Source organism: Gopherus flavomarginatus, chromosome 7 (genome assembly GCF_025201925.1).
Source record: "Gopherus flavomarginatus isolate rGopFla2 chromosome 7, rGopFla2.mat.asm, whole genome shotgun sequence".
Classification (NCBI taxonomy): domain Eukaryota; kingdom Metazoa; phylum Chordata; order Testudines; family Testudinidae; genus Gopherus; species Gopherus flavomarginatus.
This window is the reverse complement of record NC_066623.1, coordinates 62845015-62859070: the sequence shown is the minus strand read 5'-3', so window position 1 is coordinate 62859070 and position 14056 is coordinate 62845015. Positions and strand designations below refer to the sequence as shown.

General features: G+C 45.8%; 1 protein-coding gene across 1 annotated transcript in view; it reads left to right on the top strand.

Annotated features, from left to right (window-relative positions):
* The first annotated feature begins 2051 nt into the window (after positions 1–2051).
* NIBAN1 (niban apoptosis regulator 1) overlaps positions 2052–14056 on the top strand; it is a 118596-nt gene continuing 106591 nt past the window's right edge. Inside the window, exon 1 of the mRNA XM_050961387.1 lies at positions 2052–2277. Coding sequence (XP_050817344.1) covers positions 2223–2277 — 55 coding nt within the window. The 5' untranslated portion in view covers positions 2052–2222. The remainder of the gene's footprint in view (positions 2278–14056) is intronic.

The following is a 14056-nucleotide window of genomic DNA, read 5'->3' as shown; positions in this document are numbered from 1 at the left end:
AATGTCTAAAATATACAATTTTCAGTTACTGGAAATGTGCAATACATAATTAGTTTCTGTTCAAAGGAACTCACTTCATAATAAAATTATACACTTTATACACAGAATTAAGGTGTTTTTAAATTGTAACAATTTACTGTGGCATGCTGCTGATCCCATTCAATTAATTATAAAAAGGAAATGGGGAGAAAACATTAGAAAACCACAAATGGTAGAAGAAAGGTGCATTAAAATAACTTTAAAGGTCAGAAATTAGTCGTCAGAAGCAAAACAATTCTGAATGAAGTTTGCTGTTGCACCAATTGCTTACTTCTGTGCCTTATGCTGCAAACATATGATCCTTTATCTAGAGCAGTGGTTTTCAACCCTTTTTCATTTGCAGACCACTAAAAAGTTTCAAATGGAGGTTCAGACCCCTTTGGAAATCTTAGACATAGTCTTTGGATCCACAGGGGGCTGGGGACCACACGGATCAAGAGGTATTTGTTTAATTGTATCCCCTGAAGATAAGACAGTTTTTGTTGTGACAATTACCTTGCTTTTGTAGTATGCAGTGTTGTAGCTATTTTGAGCCACGATATTGGACAGACAAGGTGAGTGAGGTAATATCCTTTACTGGACCAACTTCTAGATATTACCTCACCATCTTGTTTCTTGCTTTTGTAAGTCTATCACATATCCTTACTGGGATATGTTCACAATTCAATGCACTTGGCTTAAAATGTGCTGCACAAATGTCCCTGGGAATTGTGCAACTAATTTCCACAGATCAGACTACTGAATTAAGGACCTGTGGAAATGTGGGACTAGCCCTCTCCTGTCTCCTGCACAGACGGGTTTCCCACCTGCCATTTAGGGCTTTGAAACTAAGGCCCAAGCTCTTAACCTTAGTCAGGGGCAGCTCCAGGCACCAGCACGCCAAGTGTGTGCTTGGGGTGGCAAGCCCCGGGGGTCGCTCTGCCGGCGCCTCGAGGGTGGCAGGCAGGCTGCCTTTGGCAGTTTGTTTGCCTGCGGAGGGTCCGCTGGTCCCGCAGGCGTGCTTGGGGCGGCAAAATCCCTAGAGCCGCCCCTGACCTTAATGCAACGTTGGCAGTGATGGCAGAGATTTAGGCACATGGGTCCCATAGCATCCCAGCACACCTCTGGGGAAAAAAAACACCTGCCCTTGAAATAGAGTGTGTTTCCCCCTCCCCCCAATTCTTTGGAAAGTGTGTGGGGGCTTTTCCTCTGATAGCTCCTGTGTGGAGAACATACAGTGTCTCGAGGAGCTTCAGTCACCGCGCAGCAGCCTGGGGCTGCAAGCCGGGCGCCTGCCGGTCACTGTGAGGGCGGCAACCAGGCTGCCTTTGGGCGCGCCTGCTGGAGGTCCCCTGATCCGGATTCGGGGGCAATTCGGCGGCGGTACCTCGCATCCGCGGGACCCGGGACCGCCGCAGTCCCCGGGAAAGCAGCCTCACTTCCCCGCTTGGGGCCGCCAAAAAGCTAGAGCCGCCCCTGCCACGCAGGAGACGCTTCACCTGGTGCAAGCGGGTCTCCCGAGTGACATTATCGTTGGGTTTCCCCTTGTTCTGACCGAGGCAGCGTGTGACGGGGGTGGCAGGAGGGGGGAGGCCACAGCTGCTCGTGGCTGTGCTGTGCGGCTTCACACGGGCTAAGGCCCCGCTACCGGGGGGAGGGCGGCAGTTGTTTCCCCCTTGGCGGGCTCCGCTCCGAAGCTCTCTAACGGGCTGGGCCCGGAGAGGGGGACCCCCGAGCTCCCTGAGGGGGACAGGGCGCTGAACTGTGACAGCCTCAGGCGGAGAAGCCGCAGGAAGGGCGGGGGAGCAGGAACCGTGAAGCCTGAAGGGGCAGCAAGAAATGGAGGGAAAGGGGGGGCGCAGGGCGGGAGGAGCCAGCTGCGGGAACCGCGGTGAGTGACTACGGGGGGAGCCAGCCCAGGGGTGACCAGAGCTCCCCGCCCAGCCCGCGCACCGCCCGGGGAGCGCAGGCGGCGCACGAGAAGGCGGTGCCTTTCGGAGGAAGTTTGAGCTCCGACTGAAGAGGAGGGAGAGAGAAAAACACCCCCCTGATCCGAAGCGGCCAGTCCGGCTGAGCGGCTCTTGCGAACAGGCGCGCAGCTTCCCCACGCCAGCCGCCTCTCCCGCAGACCGGCCCCGGGAGCGCTCGGAGCCGCTCTCGCCCTCCCGCAGTCCGTGTCCGGCGCTGTAGCTCCTGCGCGCGCCATGGGCGGCTCTGCCTCCAGCCAGCTGGACGAGAGCAAATGCAGCTACATCCGAGGTACCATACGGCGCTGCTGCCTGCCGGCCCGCAGACAGTCGGTACAAGTTAGGCAGGGGGACGCGGCGATTCGTGGGCGGTTCTGAAGTTGCAAAGTATTTGGCGGCTGGCTGCTCCCAGTGACAGGAGGCAGGCAGCGGCCACCATCACGTTTGCATCTGAATTTTAATCTGGGGAGGGAGGAGAAGGGGAGGGGGAGAAGCTGGCTGCTTTGCGGAGAAGCGATGCTGCTTAAAAGTCTAGCAGTGTTCGGTATTTGCAGAAAGTGAAGGCAGCGGGCAGACAGGGCAGTGACCACTGGAGAGATCTGAGAGGTAGGCAGGAGAAATTGATACTTCTGAGTAACTTATTGTAATGAGCGCCGACCCTGCTGTATCTGCCGGCCAACGGATCAGGCAAAGCCTGTTCTCAGGAGCCTCCAGGACCAGACGTGCAGAAAGCAGCACAGCTAGAATGGCAGGTTCACTGCGTGACAGAGTGTCTCCCAGACCTTTCTGCCTGGCAATGGGACAGGGGACTGAATGGGTGGGTTTGTGTGCTAGTGCCCTTTTACAGAGGGACTCCCAGTAAACTAGAGTCCCAACCTGAGTTAGTGTATAAATTAGGCAAACTCGGCAAGGGGGAGCAAAGGAGGGCAGGAAACTTACCCGATGGAGGCAAATATTTTTGTTTTTGGAAAGTAAATACATTTGCTTGCATCACCCTCTCCCGATGGAGACTTTTCAATTTTAGGGGTAACCCAATAAAACCAGGCAGTTGAAACTGGATAATTATCAATCATACATTGAAAATATGTGAACTATACCATCTTGCCATTGTTGAAAATACCTTCCATGCTGTCTGGGTCACATTAAAGTTGTGGGACTTCAGCAAAGCATTTAACCATGTGCTGAATTGAGGAACAGGGGCAGATCACTTCAGAGAGGGCCAACATAATTCAAAGCAAATGATTTTTCACATACCAATAATAATGCTTTTTTACTCTTAATGATTGGCCTTGCTTTGCCTAAAAATAAACACATGAAATCGGAGAGGGCCAAAATGCCCTGAAACTGGAAAGAGTGTCCACCTGATGTCAATACTTCAACTCTGTGGTCCTATCAATGGCACTATCAGCTTTGTATGCTGGCCCTAAGAGCCCAATTTTGCAAAGTCCTTTGAAGCCAATAAAGTTTCCTTTGGGTTTTGGATTAGATAGATAATCCAGAAAGGACTTGAGTTACCCAGACCAGTAAGGGGTTCTGTCACCACCTGCCTTGTAATGTTGGATGCCTTAATACTATGCCTATGTGACTCAGAGCTCTGACACCAGAAGCCAACCTACAAGCGTAAAGGGCTCAACTCTGCCTTCCACCAACCTAATTATTCCTTGCACAATGACTTCAACAACCCCTTTTCTGGTCCAGAGTTCCCCCAAATCCATTTCCCTGAGTTCTTAATGACCAGACATTCAGACTTTTCCACTTTGGCTCATCATCCCTCAAGGAATAACACCTCTCCCCACCTATCAGTCCACTTTGGCAAACACACTCCCCACAGTTTGCACAGCAGAGGTCAGTTTGGGGTAAAATAAAAGTTTGTTTAATAGAGAAATCATAGACTCAAAGGTGAAACAGTAAGGAAAAGCAAACAGACAAGTTACACAGAAAATAAACATAAAGATGCAATCTCAGGCTTTTACACGTCTATATTATCTAAATTCCCCTTTCGCCTTTCAGACTATGGTAATTTGTGTTTATACAGAGCAGGGGAAACTCCATCCTTCCTTAGTTATCCAAGACTGGGATTTTCTTTTCAATTTCAATGTCTTTCAATTAATTTTAATAGTCCACTATTATCTTCCCCTGTGTTGTGCCATAATAGGTTGTTGGAAGGGAAGCAACTAGCCTGTGAGATGTCCCTCCCTGCCTGATTACTTCCCCACACTGAAGTGATGTGGCAGTTGCACCCAAGTTACCATTAGTGTTCTACGCAAAGGGCTAGTCTACACTAGAAGCACTACATGGGTGCTCTATATTGACAGGAGAGAGCTCTCTGGTGGGCATAATAAATCCACTCTGTGAGAGGCAGTAGCTATTCACACCTGTTTTTAGGTTGATGTAACTTATGTTGCTGAGAGGGGTGACTTATTCACACCCCTGAGCAATGTCAGTTATACTGAAGTAAGTGGCCGTGTAGACCTGGCCATTTATGCAAGCATACATTCATAGCCAAGTTTTTATTAAAAGACCTTACTTGAGGTATATTTATATACAATAACATTGTATACAACCAGTTGATTTAACTGCTTATTCTTGCTCTCTGCTTAGGGTGTTTGGATTGTCACACCTGCAACAAAACTTGTGTTTATATGCTTATTGTTGAAGTGATAAAGAAAATGACAGCTTAATTTTCCAGAATACATATTTTTGCTTATAAAGGGAAACAGATAAAAAAGGTGTCAAACCTTTTGTTACTATCCGTCTAGATATATATATGCCCCCCTCACTGTAGTAACAGCTGATGCTTATGTGACAAATTTTATGTCTGTAAATCTGTTTTTGCTAAGCAAAATTGTATAAAAAGGTGGTGGTGGAGATCATATAGTCAGTACTGAGATAAAATTTCTATTGAGGCCGGTATGAGTCCTATTGGTTCACGGCCAACTGAGTCAAAACCTTTTTGGTACAAAATGCAGTCTGACTGCTCAGTGATGTTTACTATTTTAGTTGGTGTTCACTGCATTATTTTGTTTGTGGTGTGATCTGTGCTGGAGTAAGAATGTAGAACTGCCACTCCTTTAGGAACCTCATGGAAAATGAATGAGGAACTGTGTCTTTCATGAGTCTGCCCAAATTAGAAAGATTTAAAATAAATAAATCACTATCAGATGAAGAATGATGGGCCAAATTGTGGAGCCTACATGAGAGATCTGTATGCTGTTAGTTTCCTTCAGATTGTGGAGGATAGACTCAGCACAGGACAGAACCAGGAGAAACATGTCAATAGGCTCCACCTCCTTGGCTCCCTTTCCTGCCATTCATACAGTGGGGAAGGACAAGAGGGCAAGATTTGTCCCAGTATAATTTTCAACTTCAAGCCAGTATCTCAGCTTCTTGGTCATTGAAACCTGATGATGAGAGTTGAGAGTCTCTTAAAGGACCAATACCTATTTAAGAGGACTTTTATACTAGCCCTTTAGATGCATGAAAGCAAGAACTTTTGCAATTTCCTGTTCTTGGCCCTCTTGTCTGTGAGGGGAATGGAGAGAGCCATTGCCAGACAGTTAAGAAGTAAATATTTATTTAGAATGCATCGGGCCATAATCCATTTTCAGTCTGTGTACTGTGATCTATTGGAAAGGGTCTTTGTGTAACTAAACAGTCCCTGCTACAAACTCCTGCTATGAATAATGGTTGATTTTTATTTTTTATTTGTTTTAATTTTGGGAAGAAAGCAGCCTACAGTACTACTTTTAGTGGGAGATGGGAGGAAGATGGAAGAGTGTCTTTAATTCTTGATACCTATTTAGGACCCAGTCCAACAAGTGCACCCCAAACAGTACTCCAGTTGGCTTTGGTGAGGGTTTGCAAGATTCAGACCTTGTTTATCAATGGCTGTCTTTTGGTAGAGGTCATGAGACAAGTTCTTCTAGAAACCAGAAAGGATGTGACAATGCTTCTCTTTCAAAAAGGGAGGAGGATAAATCAGTGTTTATATTAGAAAGGCAAGCAATTAAAACAATCTTGCTTAATTTTAGAAAGTCAGTTGAAGGTTTTTCACAACAAGGGTAATGGAGGGCTTTAGAAATAACAGCAAAATGAGAAGAGATAGCTGTTTTCTCCCCTTTTTTTTGTTGTTTCTTTTTTGTTAGTAAAACTATATGACAGTAGCATGTGAATTTCTAAACAACAATAAACCCAAACACTTATTCATGTATTTCAGTGGAACTATTCACATGAGTAGTCTTGCAGGATCAGGCATAACAATAGTACTTGATACGTCTTATTTTATTTAGAAAATGCATTCAGCTACATATCCTAGATTGCATCGGAATAACTTAGAAAGGGGAAAACACTCCATTGGGTAAAGCCCCATTGTCTGGTGCTCTGTGTAGATGGAGTGTACCATGTTCAATAATCATGAATGTCATTTCCACAACTGCCCAAATCGGTGTCGGGGCGCTAGGCTACAATTCCAGCTTGTAGACCTAATTAGTATCTGCAGCTCCTGACCTTCCATACCAGCCCCATAAATTTCTGTGCAAAGATCAGTTTAGTATTTTGAGATGGTTCATCGGTACCCTGATGTAGCAGCTCCATTCATCTGTCACCCCTACAACTCCTATGTGAGGTTTAACCAGTGCACGGGGCTTTGCCAGACCTTTGCACCAGTAGTGAATTTGGCCCAGAATGGGCAAATGTGCCTGGTGCTCGACAGATAAAAGATGAAATCTCAACTTTGAGGAGTTTACAACCTAAAGATGAAATCCTGAGGTTCTTACTCCATTTTTATTGCATCCCTTTTAAAGTCAGTGGCAATTTGACCAAGTAAAGATTTGTCTACATGGACAGTCAGGAAACTTAATCCAAATTAACTGAAAGTGTAAATTTGAAGTGGATTAGTAAAACTGCATTATACCCTTCTGTGGACACTCTCATTCAGAATTAAAGTGGCCTTAATTTAGTTTACTTAATTCACAGTGAAGTAAGATAAACTGAATTAAGACTACTTTAATTCTGAATGAGAGAGTCCTCAGAGGGGTTTAATGCAGTTTAACTAAGCCACTTTAAATTCACACCTTTAGTTAATTTGGATTAATTTTTCTAAGTGTCTCCATTTAGAGGAGCCCCTAAGTAAAGGCTTTGAGATCTGACTCCAAGGGCTTATCTACACTGCTCTGTGTTCAAACATGGTAATAAGATAACCCCCTTCTCACATTTTTACTTGATATGATGTGTGGTAGGGATGAATAAGATATGCAGTGTAACGGTCTGGTGTGGGGGCTCGGCCCTCTTAGACATGGCTGGGAGCCAGTCCGCCTCGCTACCTGAGTTTGGGTGAGCTGTCGACCTAGCCGGGTGAGGCAGGAAACAGTCAGGGTCTCAGGCCCTCAGGCAGGGGCTGAGCAAACAACAGTACATAAGCCCAGGCCCTTGGGCAGGGCAGGGCGACAAGCAGTTCAGAGCTCAGGCCCTTAGGCAGGGGCTGAGCAAACAAACAGTATATAAGCCCAAGCCTTGGGCAGGGCGGGGCAGCAAGCAGTTCAGGGCTCAGGCCCTTAGGCAGGGGCTGAGCAAACAAACAGTATATAAACCCAGGCCCTTAGACAGGGTGGGGCAGCAAGCAGTTCAAAGTCTAGAAGAAAGGCCTCCTCAGGCCAGCGAGGAGTCTGCCACCCCTGGAAGGGTGGCGGGGGGGACGCAGGCCCTCCCACTCCACTGCGTCCCAGCCCGGGGCCCTAACAGCGGCAGGCAGTCTGCTGCTGTGTCAGTGGGGATCCTGACCGCAACACACTGACATTGGTTCAGGGTCTCCTGGAGCCAGACTAGGGTCCGCTACCCCTGGGCCACTTCCAATCTCCCCCCCCCCCCGTTGGTACCTGTGGATCACCTGCGTCTTCCGCGATGTCCCACACCATGGGCTCCTCAGGGTACTGAGCGTTGGGTAAGCGGGGCTGGTCCTCGGGGACGCGGGGTAGTTCAGGTGACTCGTCAGGGTACCGGGCGAGGGGAAGGCCCGGCCAATCCTCCTCAGGATAGCGAGGACGGGTCAGGCCCGGCCAGTCCTCCTCTGAGTAGCGAGCCTGGGGCCGGCTCGGCCAGTCCTCCTTTGAGTAGTGAGCCCGGGGCCGGCTCAGCCCAGCGGGAGCTAGGGCGCCAGCGTCTGTCCTCTCTGGCGGCCAGCGGTCAACTGAGTGCTGGGGCTGGCCTTTATACTTCCTGTCCTGCCCCTTGACTTCCGGGGGATGGGAACAGGCGGCAGTGGCTCCGCCCATGTCAGCATCTGTTCTGGCTCGGCCCTCTCAGGCGCGGCTGGGAACCAGTCAACCCCGCTACATGCAGTAACATCATGTGGTTACTTTGCCTACAAATGTACACATCTGGTAAATTCCACGGTTCTGGGCTTTGTTTGTTCCTTGTGTATTTGAGGTGAGTACTAGAGTATAGCAACTTCCAGGAAGAAGAATATTTTAAGGAGAGTTTGTCTATGTCTACGCTATCACTTTTGTTGGTAAAATTTATGTCGTTCAGAGGCGTGAAAAAAACACACCCCTGACTGACGTAAGTTACACGGACAGAATCGCTGGCATGACAGTACTATGTCGATGGGAGATACTCTCCCGCTAACATTGCTACTGCTGCTCATTGGAGGTGCTTTAATTATGTCGTCAGGAGAGCTCTCTCATCTCAATTGATTGGACTCTTACAGTTGGTATGGGTACTTCCACCTTTTCATGTTCTCTGTATATATAAATATCTTCTGTCTGTGTGTTCCACTCTATGCATCCGAAGAAGTGGGCTGTAGCCCATGAAAGCTTATGCTGAAATGAATTTGTTAGTCTCTAAGGTGCCACAAGTACTCCTATTCTTCATAAAACCATGAGGGCCTGGTTCACCATGCTGAAATCTGGGTCAGGGAGAGAAGGTCACAAATGTCTAACAAGATGCATATGGAAAAAATATATGTGTATAGGGCCTTTCATGTGAGGATCTCAGTATTTTGCTTCATGCAGTAATGACTCCACTTGTCAGGATTTTGTGAGGGTTAAGTAACAGAAGTGTATAGAGTAGAGTTTTCAATGCCACTTCATAGATCCGGATGTTCAGTTTCCATTCGAAATTGATGAGAATACGGTATTCTTACAGGGGAACTGGCTCTCTTAAAGGGTTTTGGCTCAGCTACACTTGCCCAACTGTAGTCTGACACCCCAGGGAAAGGAAATGAGTCCAGGATGAATATGATGGGAGCATGTGAGTCAGAGCCAGGTCTGCAGGGAGATGAAAAGGTCAGCTTGAGTTTGGTGAGGGAGACCCCAGAGAGAGTGGACCTGGAAGGGGATGCTCTGTTAAAGAGCAGGAGGATAGGCAGGAAAGGGTCAGTGAGAAGGCCAGGCTGAGCATATAGGAAAAGGCCAAGGAAGAAAAGACAGGGCAGCTTGCAGTACAGGGGTGGATATCCCAGTTGTCTAGGGACACAGAGTTGGGAATCCACAATAGAAGCTGAGTTCCCTTATGTTGCCATGTTCTGAGGGGGTACATTTATTCCTATCAACAATGGGGGAAAAGAGACTGATTCCAGCCCAGGAGAACTGAAAGCTGAGCTCAAAAGATGGGCTAAGGACTGTTGAAGAAGAGGCAGACCCTAAAAAGAAGAGGGGCTGTGTCTGGCAATTGTCTACTGTAGAAGATTTATTTTATTTATTCTGTTATTTACATTTCCTTTGGATTAACTCTGGACTGTTGTGATTTAACCAGATAAGTTGTCTTAGCAACCTAACTGCTGGGAGCCCCAGAATCACCTGAGTGGCAGTGGATGACCTGAAACCAGAGTGGGTTAGTCCCTGGTGCAGGTATCCAAATCCCCTAGGTGATTGTGAAACTCTCTCTCCAAAGGAATATTTTTCTCACTGAAAAGTAGTAATCTCTGGGCTGAAAAGCAGCAGCTGTATAATAGCATACAGCAACACTTGATAGTGGGTTAGAGCTGTGTATCACAGCCAATTATGACTGCAGGTGGAACGTATGTGTGCACGTCTATTGCCCTATTTTGAATTTGGACAAGACATCAAAGTTAACACCAGTGTTAATCTTACAAAAAGGGGCATAGGATCCTTAATGAACACAACCATCTAAAACATGTCACCTCCAGCAGCACAGTGTCTATTGATGTATTAGATCAGTACTGACTCAGAAGGAAGAGTGCAACACCGCTGAGCTGCCAACACCATTTCCTGTACACATGTACACTTAAGAGATTATACGAACTGAGAGTGGAATTAGGTATTTATCTCTCTTAACTTACCTGTTCACTTCGATATTTTTTAAGGGTTTAGGGCTTTAATACTGTAAGATTTTGTTGAAAATATGTAGTTGCAACCTCTGTGTCAAGGCTTTGTCCATTTTGTTCTTTCTTAAACTCTGTATTTTTGGGCCTTTCTTTGTTAGTAGCTCACTGTGGTCCTGACTTCCCCTTATCTGGTACAATGTTGGAGATCTACAGGTTTCCTTGAAATCCAGCTCTCCCATACCTCCCACTGCTCTGCTGAGTTTGGGCACTACCGTGGCTTGCAGTCTTGGGAATTGATAGGATTTTCTTGTTACTTCCACACAGGAAGGGAGTATTTAATTTACTATAGGTTTAAAAGAGTTGATTTTTAAAAATTCAGTAAAGCTTTAAGTTTCCCAAGATGTCAGAATGACAAATATATAAGAAGTGTAAATGCTAAGGGCTTGACCTAAAACCTGCTGAAGTTAAAGTCTTTCTATTGACTTCAGTGGATCTTGGATCAGGCCTAAAAGAAGAATTGCAGATTGTTGTCAACAAGCTGGAGGTAGTTTAGAAAAGAGTGATAATGATAAGTAGGAGGCTGGAGGGATTGATTTATGTGGAAAAACTATAACATTTTATAAATCTAACTTGACTAAGCATGAACTAAATTTGTAGTGGTCACTGGGTGTAACATAATTTGTCTAATAGTGTGTGCAACACCCAACAGGGAAAGGCATTATTTAGTGTGGTACTAGGGAGTATAACTAGAAGTAATGTGGTGATATTAAGGAAAAATTTCTTGATAGCAGGATCTAATAGACCATGCCATAGATTTCAAAGGAAAGTAGCCGATGCCTTATTGTTTGAGACATTTAATATCAACAAGGAAAAAATACTTATGTCATGTCTAGGAAACAATTCTACATAGCTGGAGGATGCACACGATGACCGGGCAAGTCTTACCAGTTTCCCAATTTAGAGTTGATGGGCCGAATTCTGCTCAGTAATCCGTATGCAGCTTTATAGGGCCAGATTTTTGAAAGGGTTTAAGAGCAGACTTCAAGTACCCAGCACCCATAATTGGGACTAGACTTTCAAAGTAGTTCGGCACCCAGAGCTGACTCTAAATGTGAGCTGAGCTCTTCTTAACATTTACCACCAATTGTTGGTATCAGCAAAGCTGGTAAAAAATGACAGATGGTCATTTTAATGAAACTTTTTGCAAAACACTTTTTTATGTGTTTTTAAAAAGGAATTTTTTAAACAGTTCTAGTGCTAAGCCCTTCTGAAAATTCTGTCCATGGAATAAAGTGGGGGTGCACAGTTGTAACTGAGTAGAATCTGGCATGAAGTAATGAACCATACAGAATACCACATTTTTGACTCGTCACTATCAAATCTTCCCTATAATGCTAATTATCTTTCAGCTGTGAAAACTATTAGTTATTTCTGTTTGTAATGAGCTCCTAGTAATTGTTTTTGTCTATAAGGTTAGTATGTAACTAATAAAAGTGTAATTTACAATTGAGGATGCAATTAATCATTTAATGATTAGTTAAACACAATTAACTTCTGAGGGATGTTGGACACCCTCAGCTTCCAAATAGAACTATGTTCTGAGTGTGAGGGTTTTAGAGACTAGATGGGGCCTATTTTCCTCTTTACTCACAAGGAAGAAATAGGGAAATCAGTCAGTTATTTATTGAAGGGGGAAAAATAAACAACGAGGAGTCTTTGTGGCACCTTAGAGACTAACCAATTTATTTGGGCGTATATTGGACCTGAGTGTAGGGTCACTACAAAAAGTAATTTTCCCTCTGCTGATACTCACACTTTCTTGTCAGCTGTTGGAATTGGGCCACCTTGATTGCATTGGCCTCGTTAGCACTACAAAAGTAATTTTCTGTCCCTTGGTATTCACCCCTTCTTGTCAGCTGTTGAGAATAGGCCACTTCCACCTTAATTGAATTGGCTTGTTAGCACTGACCTCCCACTTGGTAAGGCAACTCCCGTCTTTGCATGTTCTGTAATATATTATGCTTACTGTATTTTTCCCTCCATGCATCTGATGAAGTGGACTTTAGCCCATGAAAGCTTATGCCCAAATAAATTTGTTAGTCTCTAAGGTGCCACAAAGACTCCTCATTGTTTTTGCTGATACAGACTAACATGGCTACCACTCTGAAATTTATTTATTGAAGTTGTACTCTCAAATCCCCTAGGTATCAAGGAGAGAAGTTGGTCCATGCAACTTGAAGAAAGGCTGCTTTTGCAGGGTGAACACAGGCAGCTGTGGAATTCAGCTGTAAGAAGTGCAGGAGCCAGTTTGAATTTAATCATTAACAGGGACACTGGAGAACTGCAATAGATTATGAAAAATTGGGCCTTTTTGGTGGGAGGGGATTACAGGGTAGCTCTCAGACTGTACATTTGACTTTCTGTTAAACTGTAATACATACTTTCAGTTTCTAACTTGCTGTATGTCTGCAAGTAGAAGAGAATTTTGCAAAAGACTGGCAAATTCTGATGAGATTATTTTCTCTTAATCTGTGCAAATTATGCATTGCAGTGTTTAGGGAATCAGTCATCTTGTATCTTTGGAAGTGAGCTGGGTTGTAACTGAGGATATAGTATAAAATGTGACATATATGTGGAACTGTCTATGTATATTTATTTCCTATATAGCACTTTTCATCTGTAGCTCTCTCTTTTTCTTTTAGGAGGGTATCAGGAAGATGCACTTGAGTTTGGGCCCTGGACCCTGCAAAGATATCAGTGTCCAGTAGCAAAGTGTATGCTTTGTTACACCAAAGCAATCCACATCTTCTCATGTTTATGCAAAAATTAAACAAAGAACAGTAAAAGGCCCATTCTTCTCTGGGAAGAAAAGAGGTGCTAATTTGGAAGTTGCTACAGAGGTTGAGTTTGGAAAATAAAATGGAAGATTTAAAGGAATATTGGATAGCCAGGAGCATCCTAGAAAACACTTGAGCATTGCCTCCTAGGCAACAGATGAGGAAAGAGAAAATATAAACAATGGACCCACAACTGCAGTTGCTGCGTGGGAGTTGCACTGAGTGACTATAGATCTGCACCCAAAGTTCTTAAAATTTCCAGATTAATTTTGTTTTTGAGTTTAACCTTTGCTGCTATGTTCTGCTATATGCTATTTGCTAGAAAATAAATCCAGACACAGGAACACATCCAATACTGCCTTACAGGCTAGGCTCCACCAGTAGGCTTCACACTCAGTAAGAAGTTCTGCATGCTGATTGACTTTGCCAGCAGTCCTGGGGTTCTTGTATACAGATGTATGGTGGTGTCAGGACCAGCGCTAGGGGTTTTAGCACCTTAGGCGCATGGCAATTTCGCCGCCCCGTGCGCTGGTCCTGCGGCTCCGGTGGAGCTGCCGCAGTCATGACTGCGGACGGTCGGCTGCTCCCATGGCTCCGGTGGAGCTGCTGCAGTTGTGGCTGCGGATGGTTGGCTGCTCCCGCGGCTCCGGTGGAGCTGCCGCAGTCATGCCTGCGGGAGGTCCACCGGAGCCGCGGGAGCAGCCGACCGTGCGCAGCCACGACTGCGGCAGCTCCACCGGAGCCGCCTGCCGCCCCCTCTGGCAAAACGCCGCCAATAATCCTGGCGCCCTAGGCGATTGCCTACGCCACCTAAATGAAAGTGCCGGCCCTGGGTGGTGTCACAGGGTGGCTGGCCCCTTTAAATGTAGCAGGTCCATCACCCCTGTGCTAGAACAGGTGCTCCCAGTTTGGCCAGTTAAGATGGTGGGCCAGCATCTGGGGCTATAAAGAGC